This window comes from Lynx rufus, unplaced genomic scaffold (genome assembly GCF_022079265.1).
Source record: "Lynx rufus isolate CCGP_SWC_20201006 ecotype Redwood Valley unplaced genomic scaffold, mLynRuf1.p SCAF_18, whole genome shotgun sequence".
NCBI lineage: Eukaryota > Metazoa > Chordata > Mammalia > Carnivora > Felidae > Lynx > Lynx rufus.
In genome coordinates this window covers 18665264-18685373 of record NW_025814832.1, presented here as the reverse complement: position 1 = coordinate 18685373, position 20110 = coordinate 18665264, and the positions used below count along the sequence as shown (strand labels likewise).

The 20110-nt window shown below is 35.5% G+C and overlaps 1 protein-coding gene across 1 annotated transcript in view; it reads left to right on the top strand.

Moving 5' to 3' along the window:
- STXBP4 (syntaxin binding protein 4) overlaps positions 1-20110 on the top strand; it is a 153239-nt gene that overhangs the window by 16373 nt on the left and 116756 nt on the right. Inside the window, exons 7-9 of the mRNA XM_047081003.1 lie at positions 6093-6187; positions 16631-16727; positions 19056-19147. Coding sequence (XP_046936959.1) covers positions 6093-6187; positions 16631-16727; positions 19056-19147 — 284 coding nt within the window. The remainder of the gene's footprint in view (positions 1-6092; positions 6188-16630; positions 16728-19055; positions 19148-20110) is intronic.

Here is a 20110-nt window from a genome sequence, read left to right as displayed (position 1 = left end):
TTTCCTTCAATGAATAAAAGAGTAAAATGAATGTATTGTGCAGTGGTCCTTGTTAGATTATGATTTTTATTAGAAATTTTCCTTAACAAAGAGTTGAAATTTTAAGATGCATTATCATAACGGTGTCTGTGAAGCTGTAATAACCAATGGACTGTTGAAACCAAATAATGTAAACTCGCCTTTAAATCAAGATTAGGCTGCCTTGTCCTTTTAGTGAAATACTGATGGGGTTTATTAAACCCACCTTTAAGAGATATTATAGATAGGAGCATAGCTTAAGAAATATGTTTTTTTAAGAAGAGATTATTATAGATGTAAGTTAGAAAGAACATCAATGTTATGAATTGAATATTATTGCTTATGATTACCATAAAATGATTTACTGACTTTTTAAAACAATAAAGTATTAACTGTGTAACCTACATAAGAAAAGAATTTTTATCAAACTGTAAAGTATCTGTTAGTGGCTGAGATATCAAGAAAAAAAAGCCTTCCTTTTAAATTATCTCCAAAAATTAAGTACTACAACAACAATCAAAAAGCCATGCTTATAGAAAGGAAATTTTAATTACATATGTTTGAATTATAATGCAAACTGTTACCTGTATATTTTAATTTTTAATGGCATTAATCTAGATCAAAATTGTAAAATAAGGACAAGTTAGTATAAATTATATAGTATGATAGTCCACTTGGGCTACTGTAACAAAATACCACAGACTGGGTGGCTTATCAACAACAGACATTTATTTCTAACAGTTCTGGGGGCTTGAAGTCCAGGATTATGGTGTTGGCAGGGTCCCGGTAAGAGCCTTCTTCAGGTTGCAGGCTTACCTTCATGTCCTCATGTGGGGAGGGAGTAGGAAAGCCTGTGGGATCTCTTTTATAAGAACACTAGTCCCATTCATGAGTTCCTCCCTTATGACCTAAGGCCCCATCTCCTAATGCCATCATCTTTGAGGGTTAGGGTTTCAACATGTGAATGTGGGGAGGACACAAACATTCAGACCACAACACACAGGCACCACACTTAACAGAAACTTAAAGCGGATTCCATAGTGGTTTCCTCTGATTTGGAGCAGTATTTACCAGTGGGTCGGCAGCAGTCTTTAGCCATAAATTATATGCCTTTTTACTGGGTGGAGTCTGTTGACTCTTAGAAACTTTATTAGTATTATCCCCTTAATGTAATTAATTTCTATTCTCTGGATGTATTGTTTTTTCTCATGTGAGAAAAAAAAAGATAAATGAAAAAAACAAACGATGGTGAGGATACATTTATATAACATGTTTTTAATTTTGAAAGTAATTGAGGGGCACCTGGGTGGCTCAGTCGGTTAAGCATCTGACTTCAGCTCAGGTCGTGATCTCACGGCTTATGAGTTCGAGCCCCACGTCTATCTCTGTGCTGACAGCTCAGAGCCTGGAAACTGCTTGGGATTCTGTGTGTGTCTCTCTCTCTTACCCTCCCCTGCTCACGCTCTGTCTCTCTCTCTAAAATAAAATAAACATTAAAACAAACAAACAAAAAAAGAAAGTAATTGAACTACTCAATGCCTTTCAGTCTTTTATTAATTCAAGAAGCATTTACTGAGTATGTCCTGTATGTAGAAAACATAGTTCAGTAGGAATTATGAAGGAATTAGGATATTTTCCATGAACTATTTAATAGTCTATGGTGAAATAAAACATGGAGTTAAAAAAAAAAAAACTTTCATTATTCAGATTAGAACATATATACGTATGTGTCTATTTTATTGAATAACTGCTGTTTGCAGTGTTCTTTGTTAACTGGAGCAGGATGTGAGTGGTCTTCATGCTCAGAGGAACATACTGTTTTGTCACAAACAGTGCAAAGACATGAAGGAAGTGGATTGAGGAGAGAAATGGCCTGAGCGTGGTGTAGGGAAGGCACAGGCTCTGAATGCAAATGTCAAACCCAGACGTTCATGTCTTTGCTCCTAAATTATCAGCTGTGTGACTTTGAAATAGTCGCCTAGTGGGTCTTTATGAGTTAATACTCCTGTGTGAAATCATGCACATCAGGCACTTAGCACTGTAATTGGCACATAGCATATGCTCAGTAAAGTTTGCTGTTACTAATATTACAGAACCCACAGACTAAGGTGTAGCTCAGATAATATTCCAGGGCATGTTTTTAGAGCAGAAGCAAAAGCTCCCATCCTTTAATTCAATTCTGCATCCTCCTGCCACCCCCCAAAACTAGTACATAGTAAAGGGTTTGTCACAACATGCAGAAATTTCTTAGCAAAAATCACCCATCATCCAGATCTTGAAAGAAGTGGTAAACATCATTCGATGGATGAAGGAGATCATCCCAAGTGAAGAGGTACCATGAGCAATAGTAAAGAACTAAGGACCAGCTGGGTGTCAGATGATCCTAGGAGGCAGATCTGATTAGAGCAAAGGGATCCCAGAGCGATGAATAAAATGAAGTAAATTTGCATCAGTGACTAAAATAGACAATACCATATTTTGTAATAGAAAAATGATTTAATGAAAAATACATTTGAGTGAGTAAGCTGTATGAAAAGTAAATATTAAAATGCAATTAGAACAGTTTCCTAGGGTAGAATTAGCATTGAGTTAGTCCTAGATTTTTACTTTCACATAAATGTCGTAGGCCAAATGTTTCTGTGGGGGGAAAAAAAAACAAAATCAACTCTAAATTATCTGTAGGTAACTTATCTATGTTGCGATTTGTCTGTTATAAGCACTTAATTATAGATTGTTCCGAAATTAGACCATTAACTGTCACATCTAAATTCCTTTGGCCAGCTGGTATTTATTAAAAAAATGTAAACAAGTTTTAATGTTAACCTCAACAAAAATTAAACTTAATTGAGGCAAATCTACCTCTGTTCCCATCTCAAAATTATTGCAAAGTGTAAAACTGGTTAGAATTTTAAAAATCCACACGCTAGTCGAATATGGTTTTAACAACTTTTCTATTATATAAATTTATTTCAGAACCCACAGCCATTTGGTTACCTATTGCCATAAGGTAACCAACACATGATCTTATAAGTGGGCTGAAAACATACTAAAGACATTCCTAAAAAAATTAGTAAAGAATTATTGCATGAAGAAATGTTATCGTTGCTTTAACTTTGCCATAACACAAACCAGTCCTCCCACACTAAGGTTTTAGAACTGAAACCAAATAGTGATAGGGAAAGATATCCATGGAGAGTTCATGGTACAAACCAAATGGTTTTGATCCTGCCCTCTTAAACATTCTCTTTCTTCTCCTAAAAAGAGGAATAGAAAAGAAGATCCAAGAGAATAATAAGCCATCCTTTGAAAATCCTCACTCCCCTAGAGAGGAGCAAATCAAGAGCTTGAGGCCAGAATTGAGAGATGTCACTGGCAAATGGGAAAGCTGTCTGTCTATGGAGGCTTTTCAGGTCAAGCTATTCTGAATTACCAAAGCATGCCAGATTTATGCACAAATCCTCCTAAGGTTTTGACTCAAAGGTACAGGTTTAGGGGAAGGTCATCTGAAAGAGAGATTTTGTTAAGCCATGATTGCATATTGTTCAATGGGGGGTTAGTGTAATTTTACATTAAATCTTTTAAAATATTTTGCTTTGTTAATATTAACAATATTCGATAGTGTTCATTAATAGTTTTCTATGGTTTTTTATTTTACCTTTACAATCCCAGTAAGGTGGACTCTTTTATTCTACTTTACAGATGAGAAAACCTGATAAAAGATACTGACAACACTTAAGAATAATGGCTTTGGGGCACCTGGGTGGCTCAGTCGGTTAAGTGTCTGACTCTTGATTTGGGTTCAGGTCATGATCTCACAGTTCTTGGGATCGAGCTGTGCTGACAGCATGGAGCCTGCTTGGGATTCTGTCTTCCTCTGTCTCTGTCCCTCCCCCATTCTTGCTTGCTCTCTCACTCGCACTCTCTAAACAAACAAACAAACAAACAAAAGAAAAAGAATAATAGCTCTGGGAGTCACAAGAGTTTAGAAACCTGACATGGTCACCTACAAGCTATGTGATCATAGGCTAGTTTCTTTATGTTTTTGGGCCTTGATCTCTTCATCTTTTCAATGGGAATAGCAACATATATGTCATATGGTTATAGTAAAGCTTAATGAGTGTATCTATATGAAGTACTTAATGCACTGCCTAGCTAAAAGTAATCGTGAATAAGAGCTGATCTTCTGTTAATTTCCACTGTTACACACAGCAAATTTTTATGCTTAGATCTAGGAGAATGTAGGTGAGAATGAAGGTCTTAGTGTGGGTTGGATGCTGTGTGTGTCCCTGTCCTTCCCTCTCTGTCTGCTCTCTCTCCCTCCCATCCCCCATCCCTTCCACACATTTACACTTGAATTGAGTAATTCACTCCCAGGATTAAGATTATTGGTCTGAAATCATAATTAAGTTAGCTTGGGTCCACCTAGTATTCATGTGCCTTAACTGCAGGTCAGGCACCAAGCTGAAGGTCATTGTCAAGCCTCACAAATCCATACCTTAAAAATGAAAAATAAAAGTTTGACTTATCTGCTGTTGGGTCTTTTATACCACTCCATGCCGATCTTTTGTGCCACACTATAGGTTTGGCACAGAATTTCACTTAAGAGAAAAAAATATAGATACAGATATATAGATATATACTATTTTTTGTCTCATAGCTAAAAATTAGGTATCATGTTAACAAAAGAGACTGCTGCTTTTATCGGAATTGTATAATAGAAGTCTATTATACTAAAATCACGCTTGCTTAAGGTTTGATTCCATTTGAAACTAAAAGTCAGTAACCATTTTTTTTATGATCTTGACACCTATAAGCTATATTCAAGATTTTACATAGAATGTTAAGGATGTGTTAAAGGTTTAGAGGAAGACTATTTATTTTCATATGCGCTTCTTATGTTCTTAAGAAAGAGAATGCAAATCATTTTGTACTTAGAGACAGATGCTCTGAGAAATTTAAAAAAATTAAAACACTGCATAAAGATGTGACATTTCAAAAAGTTTTTTCTCTTCCTCTTGTTTCTATGTAGAACTAGTAAAATACCATTTAGAAGTGTATTTAGAATAGTGACAATTTAGATGTAAGGATTGACATGAATTATAGGAATTTGTTTCACAAACTTTGGCATATTAAAACAAATAATTTTTCGGGGCTCCTGGGTGCCTCAGTCGGTTAAGTGTCCGACTCCTTTGATTTTGGCTCAGGTCATGATCACACGGTTTGTGAGTTCTAGCCCCACATCGGGCTCTGTACTGACAGTGCAAAGCCTGCTTGGGATTCTCTCCCTTTATCTTTGCCCCTCCCCTCCTTGCACTCTCTCTTTCTCTCTGTCTCTGTCTCACAACATAAGTAAACTGAAAAAAAATAAAAAAACACAACAAATAATTTTTCAAGGTCTAGTCCCTTGTGGCGTCTGGTCTCGTACTCATGCAGCAAGGACAAAGGCACATCTAAATTATCAGTGGAGTTTGAGAAGGTTGTTAGGATGGGTGAGAGGTGTATGAAATTTAATTCTTGAAAGTCCATCTATGCTCCTTGAAATATAACCCTTCTGTAAAATAAGAAATAGGATTTTTGGTTCCAGAAGTTCTGAGTCTATCATACTTAAGGTGCAAACTTGAAACAATTTGCATTCATGAGTTTTTCCTTAGTACCTTCAGAACTCCCCTAACAAAAGCACATTTGCCTGTCAAAGAAGTATCACGATCTTTTTGAATTCCTAATACGATTTTACTTAGTTTGGAAGGAAAAAGACTTCAGTTTACAACGAGTAAGACATGGTGATGATGGGGTAGTGGTAGGATATATGTTTGTCTTTTAAATTAATATTTCCATGGGACTTAATGCGTAATTGGCCATTCTTTTTATATCATATCTTTTAATGCTTAAGTGAAGCTGATTTATATAATACATTTTAGATTTAAAGAAAAAAAAATCATGAAAACAAAAGTGAAAACTGCCAACTGATTAGCCAGAATTATTTTTGAACAGCAGGAACCCAGAACACATTCTGTCAAATGAAAAGTTCTATTCCAATTAAATTTCCAATTAACGTGCACCCTGTTGTCTCTTAGATATTGCCCCTGCCTGGACTGATAATTATGGACCACAAGGAAAGAAGATTTCCCTAAATCCTTCTGTTCGCCTTAAGGCAGAGAAACTGGAAATGGTAAATACTTTAAATTTCCCTTTTTCTTCCATAAAACAACAGTGAGAAAGTATTCTTATTCTTTGAGAGGATAAAGAACTAAAGCCATTACTTTCTTGAAGAGTTAACTTATTTGCAATTAAATGAATGGCAGTTTGGGTTTTAATTATTTATGTTTGAGTTGAGCAGCCAACTCAGGAGTACAAAATAGAAATAAAACCTTTGGTAACTAAATTGACACCAAATTAATCAGTTTCCTCCTGTGCAGGAGTAAGACAAATGTGATGTTTTACAATGTAGAATCAAAGGGAACATGGAATAAATTATGACAAAGTGTATGTAAAAGCAGTAAGTGCAAGGAAACAACTCTCCATTATTTAAGCTTTTAAAAAGCAAAGGGAAACTAAATCCTAAACAACAAAATAGTCAGATGCTCACTAAATACAAAGAAGATGGTAGAATGTACTTAGAGGTGCCAAAAAATAGTCCTGGGGAGAGTAAAGTATTGTATGTAAAAGAAACCTAAGGTGATTAAAAAGGAAGAATTAAAAGTAGAAAAGCATTTTAGAGCTTTTCCTGTCAGGTCACCAGGGAGCTTACAGCAAAAATGTGCCGTGTTTTTTGTTTGTTTTTTAATATAAAAGTGGATATAGGGCTGAAGGTCCACAGCCTCTGTTTTCCTGTCAGTTTTTGTGGATAAGGATTTTTTACATTTTAGGAGGAGTTGGAAATGCATAGCTACAATCAATACACATTGCACTTATTCCCATATTCACATCTTTGCATGGTCCTATACCAGTGCCGTTTTCGTAGTCAATTTAAATCTTAACCATTGTTCAAATTGTAACTCAGTTCCAGTCCCTGTGTCTATTATAGTTGTTTCCCTTGTTTTGCACATCTGCATCACTTAACATCATATCGTAGTGCTGAATAATCTTATGTGTATTTTGTTTTGACAGTGAGATAAAGTTTCTTCACAGCAGTATCTAGTACACCCACCACTGTTTAAACACTTGGTTTGTGCTCATTAAAACTTTCCCATTATTAAGTACTTAAGATATCTCCCTTAGATTTTCAAACTCCTGGCTCTCTTCTGCTAACGTGTACTCTCTTTTTATTGGTGGCTGGATTATTTGAGGTTTAAAAAATCTATAAGTGACTAAAAAATAAAGTTATTGTTTTTTAATGATGTTGCTTTAATATGCATTTCTGAACATCCAGTATTTAATACTAACCATTTCTCTGGGTAAGGAGAAAGTTATGCAGCTAATAACTACTTGGCAGCCTTTGTTCTTTTATTTGATTTAAGCTTTCCTAGTGATGAGGGAGCATAGGGCAAGCTGAGGGCAAAGTACAGGCTAACAGCATCCCCCCCTCTAGGTGGGATGTGTGTGATATTCCTCAGACACTCCTGGCTGCCCAAGAACTGGGGAAAGGAAAGAAAGCAAGTTGTTGACTGATAGAGATCACAGTCATGCAGGATAGGTATCTGCTTCAGTTTTACGGGTAAATTAGTAAACTGCAAGTAAAAGGCAATCTTATCCATACCTAATCTCCAGAAACCTATAGACTCTGTTTCCTGGAGCCCTAATATCACCCTCATCAAGATGTAAGGGAGTTTAAGTGCCGGCCATGGTGATGTGGGAAACAAAGGCAAATGAAAAATTAAATTCCCTTACTGCCTACAGCCCATTGACAAGTCCTTGAACCAGGCAGAGTGACCTCCCTCTAGGAGCTCAGCTGCCTCAATGATGACACTTTGCTAGGGACAAAAGGGAATCTTGGCTTAACATTAGTCCTGACACCCCATCCTGTAAGTCTACTTTAACATATAAAAATTCCTTTGGTAACCTTCCTTTATCTCAACTCCCTCAAGATATATGCTGGCAATCATACTCCAAGCATATGACTCCCTGATGTACATCTGAAGGGTCTCATGACTAGATTTTACTAAACAGTAATAAATAGCATTTTCCTAACAACAGCTAGCCCCTCAAGGTCCTAGAAACCTTGCTTCCAAAATTCCTTAGAGACTTACACTGTCCCTAACCCCCTCCCAACCTGAGGGTAGACAGTTACCCGTCACAACCCCAGTGCAGCTCTTTCTGCCCATGGGTCCTGTCCCCGTACTTTAATAAAATCACCTTTTTGCACCAAAGACATCTTCAAGAATTCTTGCTTGGCCATCAGCTCCAAACTCCCATCATCACCCCATAACCGCATGACTAGCACATGCTGTTTTTTAATCTAATTATCTTAGAGATAAGAAAATCATTTAAATTTATACAGACTCTGAGAAATTTGAGTTGTTTTACTGTTGAATCAGAATTTTTAGGTTTTGGTCCTCCTTTTAGCCTAAACAAATTGTTTTTCTGGAAAAATAAAATGGCAGTTTTACAGTAATGGCAACCCATGTTCTGTGTAAATTCAGCGTTTTTATTCAAAATATGTTAGTGACTTTATTTAGTAGAGCATTCTTTGTTTTCAGAGTTTGAAACTGTATCTTACTTAATAAGAATTTTTTTTCCCCAAAATCCAAATTAGCTCCTATCTACCCAAATATTTGCTGAGCTACCTTTCCTTTTTCGTTTAGTTGCATAATAATATAATAATATCTGTATCATTCCATTTGAAATAGGTCCTTCTATTTCAGTTGCTACTTTGCAGACAGATTCAGTAACAGATAAGGCCAATGTGATCAAATATTTAAAATGAAATAAAATTATCTTTTTCCTTTATCTTCTGTAAATATATTACATATAGCATCTAGGAAATTATTATAATAAATTTCACAAGGAAAAGGTATTGACTGACCATGTGATTATTAAGTAATTAGCCTACTCAGTACAATTATTATGAAAGACGAGAGGTTAGAATTTGCTGAAACAAATTACCTGTCAAGACATATACATATATGGCATTGTCTTCATGAAATCCTCTATGTTTTACTAGTCAACTTAGACGATTTTGTATCAGGATATACTGGAAAGTGATTTCTAATACAGAACTACTTATCTCTTAATTCCTTGCCTGAAAAATGGATTGCCTTTTTGCCTGAGGATGATGTAATTTTATAGATATTTTAAAATAAGTTCACCATAGTTATTTGCAGTGCCATATTTTTTTAAGTATTTTTATGAGTACTGTGGGTCTCATTTAATCCTAATGTTAAACCTGTAAGTAGACATGGTAAACACAGCAAATAGGTATACAATTTATTAGTTGGCTTGAAGACAAAGAATTACTGTACTTGTATGCTATCTGTATTTTTGTACCTAAGAAAGATGCTTTGGGATACAGATGCCATTTCGCTGATATTTACATTACCTCTTGCCATTTCTGTAACATTTGAAGAAAGCTGTAGTGAGCAACGGCATACCCAGTGTCTGATTACAGTTAATGAGATGTTCTTTGTATTAGGTTGGGAAGTATGTGATGAATATTGTAAAGAAGTTAATTTTTTTTTAAATTCATCATTCAGACATTAGAGTTAAGGGCATTTATTTGTCCAATTAACAAATTTGCATTTTTGCCAAAGGTTAAAAGATGACATTCATTATTAGTCAAGAAATTTTTGGAACCTATTTTTTGACCAGAAATAGATTATTTCCTGCTTATATTTATGAGCTTACCTCACTGACATGCTATATTCATCTAGAATAAATTTCTAAAGTTTAGCTCTAGGTCAGTTTCCATTGTAGCTGATTTTATTTTGTAATTATTATTACTTAGTATAAAAATAATCATATACTTTATTTATTTATTTTTAGAGAAAGAGCACAAGTAGGGGAGAGTGACAGAGAGGCAGAGGGAGGGAGAGAGAATCTTAAGCAGGCTCCATACTCAGTGCAGAGCCCCACAGGGCTCAATCCCATGACCCTGGGATCATGACCTGAGCTGAAATCAAGAGTCGCATGCTCAACCAACTGAGCCACCAGGCGCCCCAATAATAATCATATATTGCTTACCTTCTGTGACAGGTGTTTTGTTTGCTTTACTTCTGTAAAGTTGTTTTTATTTCTTTACATGAAAATATCAGTCATACACAGAATGATTATATTGTGCATGTACAGCTTAAAGAATACTAAAACAAACACACCTGTACCCACCACATAGCTAAGAATGAGAATTTTTGACATTGCCTGTGTGTTTCTTCTTGATCATATACACCTCTCTCTCTCCCCAAGAGATAACTCTGTTCTAAATTTCAAGCTTATCATTCATATGCTTTTTAAAAGTTGATTTACTAAAACATGATGAGGTCAAAGTGTTTATTTACCTTCATCTGTACTTGAGGTGTTGCCAAAATTTTCACTTCCTTTTCTCTGGTTCCTAAAAAAATGCGTGACTCATAGTAACTGCTCAGAAAGTAATTGTTGGATTGGTGCATTGATTTGTAAAGTAGCATTCCCGCTAGTCTTATGCAGACGTTCCCATGGCTCCACATACTTAATAGTTTGTGTAATTATAATACATTTTTATTTATTTCTACCATTTTATTAAAATAATACTTTTGTTCTATTACTTCTTCCCCTTCCCCCTTTATTGTATTCTTTGGTTTGGTTATGTTTGAATATTTGGTTGGTTGTTTTTGCATTTTATTTTTTCTCCCCTAACTTATTTAGAAATTATGAGGCACCTGGGTAGCTCAGTTGGTTAAGCATCTGACTTCAGGTCATGATCTCATGGTTTGTGGGTTCGAGCCCCGTGTTGGGCTCTGTGCTGACAGCTCAGAGCCTGAAGCCTGCTTCCGTTTCTGTGTCTCCCTCTCTCTTTGCCCCTCTCTCACTCATTCTCTCTCTCTCTCTTTCTAAAATAAATAAACATTTAAAAATTTTAAAAAGGAAATTATGCCTTCTTTTGCTATTCTTTTAGTGATTACCTTAAAAGTTCAACATGTATCTTGAACTTAATCAGTCTAAAGTTAATAAAATCTTCACCGTTCTTTTGAACATACAGGGCATGTATGATACTTTAACTCTGATAAGTCTCTTCCAAACCTATATGCTTATTATTGCTTAGTATTTTAGCTTTAGTGAGACATTGTTTCTTTCTTTTTAAAAATTTTTTAACGTTTATTCATTTTCGAGAGACAGAGACAGAGCACAAGCGGGAGAGGAGCAGAGATAGAGGGAGTCGCAGAATCTGAAGCAGGCTCCAGGCTCTAAGCTGTCAGCACAGAGCCCCATGTGGGGCTCAAACCCATGAACCACAAGATCATGACCTGAGCTGAAGTCGGACATTAAACCGACTGAGCCACCCAGGCACCCCGACATTGTTTCTTTAGTTCACTGTATCTTTGCAGCCATCTTATATTTCCTGTTGAGTTTCTAATTTGTTATTATCTACCTGCTATTTTTATACTAATATCTTGATTTACCTTTTTTTTTAACTTAAAAAAGATAAAATATAGTACATACATATAATGGACAGTTATTATTGAGCTATAAAAGGAATAAAGTTCTTAATTTTTTTTTTTTAACATTTATCTATTATCAAGAGACAGAGAGAGACAGAGCATGAGCATGGGAGGGGCTGAGAGAGAGAGGGAGACACAGAATCCGAAGCAGGCTCCAGGCTCCGAGCTGTCAGCACAGAGCCTGACGTGGGGCCGAACTCACAAACTGCGAGATCACTGGCCTGAAGCGAAGTCAGATGCTTAACCAACTGAGCCACCCAGGTGCCCCAAGGAATGAAGTTCTAATGCATGCTCCAACATAGATAGACCTTGAAACATTAAGCTAATGAAAGAAGCAGACAAAAAGCCACAATGATATGATTCTATTAATATGAAACGCTCAGAATTGGCAAATCCATAGAGACAGAATATAAATTAGTGGTTGCCTGGAGCTAGGGGGACAGGGAAATAGCAAGTGACTGCTGGTGGGTATAGAGTTTCCTTTTAAGGCAATGAAAATTTTCTACAGTTTGTGGTGATTGATGCCCAACTTGTCAATGTACTAAAAACTATGCAACTATACCCTAAAATCATGAACCTTATGATAGGTGAATTACATCTCAAGAAATCTTGTTATTAAAACAAAAAGTTACATGTTGATTTGTATAGTATGATACTATTTATACAAAACCCAAAACTTAAAATATTTTATAAATATATATTTAAAAAATATGAAATAATGGTATACAAACATACCTGGCAATTGTCCATAAGAGACTCTATAAAGAGAATATAAAAAAGTAAAAGGTTATGCCAAAAACTGGGAGAAAATATTTGTAATACTCATAACATTAAAAAATACTGATATCTAAAATATTTTTATTAAAAAATTTGTTTTAATGTTTATTTATTTTTGAGAAAGAGGGAGAGACAGAGCATAAGCAGGGGAGGGGCACAGAGAGGAAATATAGAATCTGTAGTAGGCTCCAGGCTCTTAGCTGTCAGCACTGAGCCCGACATGGGGCTCGAACACACGAACTGTGAGATCGTGACCTGAACCGAACTCAGACACTTAACCAACTGAACCTGAACCACCCAGGTGCCCTGAAAATATTTTCAGAAGTCCTGCCATCATTCAAAAAAAAAAAAAAGAGAGAGAAAGAAAAAAGACCCACCAAAACTACTCCTAAGTAAGGAGTAAAACCCTACAGAAAGTTTTAGATGTGTACAACAATGTTCATTGTTGCATTGCTAGTAAGCAGAAAACCCCAATGTACAGGAGTGAGGGATGAATAAATTGTGGAATGTTCCTCTAATCAGATATTTATCAGTGAAGATGAATATGGGGATGTTACAAGAGTACATAGCAATATGGAGGAATGACGAAACCATTCCTACTCTAAAGGAGTAGGAATATATGACCTGAATTCAGCAGTACTGGCAGTTTTGTACTTCTTAGATGGATTCATGGAATTTTTAAGTTATTTTCCTGCCTTAAGACATGTATATCTGTTATATGTTTGTTTTTAATATATATCAAATGTTATATAGTAAAATACTTGGGAATATTAAACCAAAAGTGTGACAGGTATTACCTGTAGGGAGAAATTCAAAAGGTTAAAAGAAATTCAAAAGTTAAAAGTTATACAATGTTTTGCTATATTCAAAATTTGAAATATATGTATACTTAAGTGCTAATGCACTATCACAGCAGTTTTGAAAAGCATGCAAGGGATGTAAAATGTACAGAATAGAAACCTATAATATGTTAATACTTTTTAAGTAATGTACAACACTGTATGTAATAAATGCTGTAAATAAACACATAATGTATGTATATTTAATATACAGGTGTATGTATATTCATTTAAAAATTTAGAAAATTATACATCAAACCATTAACAGTGTTTGTCTCTGGAGCAGTAGTTTTCAAGGATAAAGGGTACAGTTTTTTGTTTTTGTTTTTTTTGCCTCAGGGGACATTTCGCAAGATCTGAAGACTTTCTTTGTTTTCACATTTGGGAGAATGTCACCAAATTTAGGAATCACTAGCAAAAATATTTCTTAAAACCATGTATGACAACTTAAAACATAGTGCTAAGTAATTTATGAGTTAAAAACATTGCTGATAAACATGTAAAAGAAGTTTATTTTTTTTTTTAATTTTTTTTAAACGTTTATTTATTTTTGAGACAGAGAGAGACAGAGCATGAACGGGGGAGGGTCAGAGAGAGGGAGACACAGAATCTGAAACAGGCTCCAGGCTCTGAGCTGTCAGCACAGAGCCCGACGCGGGGCTCGAACTCACGGACCGTGAAATCATGGCCTGAGCGAAGTCGGCCACTTAACCAACTGAGCCACCCAGGCGCCCCGTAAAAGAAGTTTAATCTCACTTATAATGAAGGGAATTTAACAAACAACATACTATTTCATATTCAACATATTAACAAAATTTAAAGTGTGAAAACAGCAAGTGCTCTTAAAATATAGAAAAATAAAAGGGCTTATATACTAGTGATGTGTGTAAATTGTTACAACCAGTGTGAGAGTAATTTTACAGTATCTAGTAAAGTTGACTATAGATAGATAGATAGATAGATAGATAGATACAATATATAGATACAATACATATGTGACTCAGCATTTCCTCTTCTAGGGATATACTGCAGAGAAATTTTCACACATCCACACAAGAAGATATATATAATGTTTTGTAATAAAAAATAAGTAGGAGTAATGATAAAAGCCCATCAATCAGAGAGTATATAATTTATATTCATACAGTGGGATACCATTTAAAGTTAAGTGAACTAGTTTCACAGATAACAATATTGAACAATTATGAAATCATAGCATTAAAGTAAAAATAAAAATAATTTGTAAGTGTATCCGTTTGTATTATACTATTGATGTAAAATTTTAAGTGCACAAGAATACATAACATTAGGGAATACATGTAGTAATCGTATCAAATCATGGAAAGGAAGGATACACCAACCTTAGGATAGTGGTTCCTGCTGAGGAACAATGGAGAAAGCTTTCAACCAAGTCTATAGTGTTTATTTCTTTATATATATATATATATAAATATCAAGCAAATATCAATGAGTATTTGAGTACATGGATATTCTTTGTATTACTCTCTTTGTGGTGTGTGTGTGTGTGTGTGTGTGTGTGTGTGTGTAGCATTTTTATAATTGAAGGAAAAGAACATCAAAAGTTAAGAACCAGGGGTGCGTGGGTGGCTCAGTCGGTTGAGTGTCCAACTTTGGCTCAGGTCGTGATCTCACGGTTCCTAGGTTCGAGCGTCATGTTGGGCTCTGTGCTGACAGCTCAGAGCCTGGAGCCTGCTTCGAATTTTGTGTCTCCCCCTCTCTCTGCTCTTCCCCCACTTGCACTCTGTCTCTCAAAAATGAATAAACATAAAAAATTTTTAAGAAATGTTAAGAACCAGTATTCCATGTTGTGTAAGGCAAATATTTATGACTGTGTAGACAGAGGAGGCAGATGATACTTAGCTAAACTCTAAAATAACTTTTTAATGTATTTTTCCTAATATTCTTCCTTCCTCCTGTCTCCTTCTCTCACTGTGCCCAACCACTTATACATTAACCAGTTTGTTTTTGCCACAGTATATCCTATACACACTTCTATTAAATTTCATATTGCACTAATTACATTTATTCACATGTTATTCTCACCCTAGAAACCATCACTCTTTTAGAGTAGCAGCTGTGTCTTCTTTGTGTGCCCCTTTGCACAGTGTAGTGCCTGACAATTATAGTAAGCATTGAATAGATATTTGGTAAATGAACTGATGAATGACTGAGCAGATTTTGAAGGAGGGAGAAATTTATAAGGAATAATTACCAATATTAAACTTTGCCTACTTTTTTGTTTTAATATGATTGACACAAAATATATTCTTGCCCAAATCCAATAAGGGCATCTAATCAGCCTCTATATTAGTTAAGATTAGGTTTTGCTATATATAACTGGAGAACCTGAAATAACAGTGGTTTCCACTAGAAATTTATTTCTTTCACACCAAAAAGAAGCTTTAAAGAAGGTGGTCCAGGGCTGGGATGGAAGTTCTATAGGTCAGAGACCCATGTTCCAACTATCTTTCTGCTCCACCAAAGTGGCTTATGAACCAAGATGACTACTTGAGTTCCAGCATGCTCCCACCCTCCTTGCCTTCTTTCCTTCCTTTCATCTTTTTTCTCTTTTAATTAAGCCCAAAGAGGGGAGAGAAAGAGCCAAGAATAGCCTACACCTACTTTTGAAAGCCTTCCTAGAAGTATTCCACAATACTTCACCTTGTATGTCCTTCGCCAGTGCATAGTCCCATGGCTTCATCAAGCCCTCAAGTGGGCTGGGAAATATCTTTTAGCAGGATGGAAGTGTTGCTAGCTAAAACTTGTGGTTATGTTACTAAAGAAGAAGAAGAGAATGAGTATTGGAATACAACAAGCAGTCTCTGAATACTTAATCTGCTATGGGTACTGAGTTGAGGTAGAGAAAAGAAAAGGAAAAAAAGAAAAAAAATGGCAGAGAGAGGTAGGTTCCAGAGAAAGCTTTCTACTTTACTATTTATGTAAGCCTATCGATAAATAACCCAAAATTAGAATATTTATCAACTTTAGTTTTGGTCTCAAGTATGTTAAAAAATATATATCAATTTTTATAGTGCCACTTTTAGAAATTAATGTTTAATCTGATTTAGTAGAATTTCCTTGCTATTTTTGTTCTGTACCATACCACATATTTTAAACTAAGAAATTGAGTTTTGGTTCTAGGGCTATGCTTATAAATTTGGCATCAGCCAAAGTGCTAGTCTTGCAGAAAAAAAGCCCCACAAAACAACTGAGGTGGTGGTGGAATCAGGCTAATATTTTATAGAAAATTAATTCATAAATAGTCAACAGACCCTCTCTGGGCATGTAATTCTTGTCACTGTTCCTGATACTGATTTTTTTCACTGGGTTGTAAAATAAAGTTGTAATGAAAAGTTTTATCCTTTAGAGATTTGAAAAATTGCTTCACTTGAGTCCTTTTCCTTCCAGGCTCTAGATTATCTTGGTATTCAGCCCACAAAGGAACAACACCAAGCCCTGAGACAGCAAGTGCAAGTAGACCCAAAGGGGACAGTGTCTTTTGGAGGTAATATTAGGTTTATCATGTTGTGTCATCACAGAAACTTGGTGGGAGAGTTATAGTGACCTCTTTTTATTAGGAATGCATCTTTGTAAGGAAAGAGAGAAAAATAAGACCATATCTATTTCAAGTTCTTTAATCACTATCCTAAAATGTCAGCTACAAATACTGGCCTGGCTGGGTCAGCAGAAAGGAGACTTTCCTAGAATCTTCCAGCTCTAAAATATCATCATCCTATCATACCTTTTTTATTTTTTACTTATTGTGTAAACATTGCTTTAGTAATAACAAAAGAAATAATGTGAATTATAGAAGTCCTAACTAACTCCACTACTATGAATTTCCATACTTTTTTCCAGCTAATAAGATAGAATAAATATTTTTATGGTACTGTATAATTATTCTTATAAAATTAGCATGATATTGACATACTTAGTTGATGTACTATAATATTAAGCCTTTCCACTTCTGGGATTTTAATAGTCTCTCAGTAGCTGGTATTATAGGTAATTCTATATTTAACATCATAGTTTTTTTCCTGCTTAGATAAATTCCCACGAGTGGTTTATACTTCTGATAGGTATTGATAAGTTGTTTTCAAGAGATATTTTACATATGAATTTGTTGAATTAACAGTTTTTTGTATCCTTGACAGCATTCAGTATTTAATTTTTTTCTTATACAGTAGATGAAATATTGTATCATTTTTAAAGCATCTGTATTACTAAAAAAGAATTCGCTTTTTGGGTTCAAAGTGATAAAAAAAAATATGTTTCCTTTCCTCTCCTTTTGAAAATCACCCCCAAATAATGAAGAGAACAAAAAAGAAATTGCATGTATAACTAAAACCACAATATATAAGGACAGAACATGGATGAAGAAACTAAATGAATTAGTAAATAGAGGCAACAAAGCCCATGTGTCTGAAGAGATGGGGGAACCACAATGGAGAACAAGCTGATTTATCACTGAAAAGAATTAGGAATTAAAAGTATCAGGTATTTCTGAAGGGTAGGTATAGGCAGGGCCTTTCAAATAGGATTGTTAGAAATCTGTGCAAGGAGTATTTATGCTATTACCTGCCTCCTCTCAAGCAACCCAGGATTTAGCACTGCCTTATACCTGCTAAGGAAAAGAAGTATATCCTCTTGGGAAATTAAACCAGAGAGATTCTGAACCTATAGCTGCCAGCGGTCAGGGAATTTGGAGGAGTGTATGTTGAGTTATCACTCACAACACACACCCAGATTGCTTGGTGAATTTTGCAGCCATGTTTATAGGCAAGACCCCAAGGTGTCAGTTGGCCACCTGATTGCTCTGTAGTGAAACCAGCCAGTTGACAAGGCAAGTTATGCACACAGGATTTCCAATGCGTGTTTTGGTGGTGATTCTTCTTAAATATGCACTCATAGCCAAGGGTCACCAGACACTTGCAGAAATTCTCTGACAAAATATAAGAGCCCCAAACTGTCTGACAAAGAGAAAAACAGGAACCCTGAAAAATGAGGAATAATGCAAGAGTGGGAGAGAACTTCAGACAAACCATAATGAACATCTCTGAAGAGGTAAACAAAGATAAGGCATCCGTGATATAAAGAGTAAGATATTATAGACTAGGAACAATCAGAGAATACGAAAAGGATCCTTGGAAATTAAAAATATAATAGCTAAAATTCAAAAATCTGAGGATGGATGGGTCACACTCATGTCTGAAGAAGCTTACAGTTTGCTAGCCAGCATCAGGCTTGGAGTTAGACCTTCATTTGAGTCCTGCTCTGCTACTTATTTGCCAAGCAGCCTTGGGAAGTTTGGCAGTTAACTTCTCTTAGCCGCAGTGTGTAGAACAAAGAGGATAAGAGGACCTACCCATCCTCAATGGGAGGATGAAATAGCAAAGCACTGTGCCTAGCACAAGAAGGCTGTTCCGTAAACATTAGCTGCTGCTATTATTATTTTTGTTAAACCTCCGGTTCCAGCTAAAAAAGCTACAAGTCACAATATTGTCGTATATTTCAGAGAAAGTTCTTGCTCGTAGTAAGAGTTGGAGAAAATAGATGTACCTACGATATGTATGTGCTTTATTGTTACTTAACTGATTTATTTACCTCAGCAAATTTAACTCAAGTAAGTTAAAACTGGTTTATCTCTTACTTACTTTTTATTTGAGCTTATATTTGTCACTTCAGTTAATACCACTTTAAGGTAATTCATTGAAGTAAATTAAATTTGAAATGTTAGTTTTAATGCATAGCTTCAACTTCATTTAAAAAAAGGTAAAGATGTATTTAGATGAGGTTAAATGTTGTGTTCCTACTAAAATGTGTTCCATTTCAGATTTTGTCCAGGTTGCCAGAAACTTGTTTTCCTTGCAGTTGGATGAAGTAAATGTTGGTGAATGCGAAATTTCCAACATACTAGATTCACAGGTAGAGTGTGCCCTATAGAATTGTCTTGATTGTACTTGGATCATAAGTCTTGAATGTTGTATGTCTTATATGTAGCCTTTATCATTTTTCACTTTAAAAAAATTACGAAACTAGTATATGCTTCTTCATAAACAGATAAAACATAGATTAATGTAACATCACAAGGAAAAATTTCATGTCGATCTCTCCCATCCCTCCTCTCTTCATTATTTCCTTATGGTACTCCCTAAATTTGCCACAGGAAAAGTACTCATAAGTGTATATCCTCTGAAATTTTACAGTCTGAACCATCTTCATGTGTCAGCGTCCAGATCAAGAAACACAACATTAAGGAAATACATTACTAGGACCCTGATGCTCTCCCACCCCCAGGTTCCTTTCCTGTTACTTCTTTTCTTCCCCACGCACCTCCAGTCAGGGTAACTCTTTTGCCTGTTTTTGTGCTTTTGATAAAGTGGAATTGTGAAGGCTATTAACTTCACAAGCCATTTGTTCTACTGAATTTTGACATTTATATTATCAAATTTTTCAGTCCTTTTTATTACGGAGTTTTTGTATTACTGTGTTTTTCAGGAAGATCTTTCCAATTTATACATTTAATTCACTCAAAATCTATTCTTGTCTATGCATGAGTTAGGGCCCCAAATGGATAACCACTTGCCCATTTTCCACCGTCATTTATTTGATAACCGTCCAATTTTGCTAATTTTTAAAAAAAAATTTTTTGAAGTTTATTTATTTTTGAGAGATAGAGAGACAGAGTGTGAGCAGGGGAAGGGCAGAGAGAGAGGGAGACACAGAATCCGAAGCAGGCTCCAGACTCTGAGCTGTCAGATGTCAGCTGTCGATGCGGGGCTTGAACTCACGAACCACAAGATCATGACCTGAGCCGAAATCAGAGTGAGATGGTTAACCGACTGAGCCACCTAGCCGCCCTTGCCACTAATTTGAAATACAAACTTT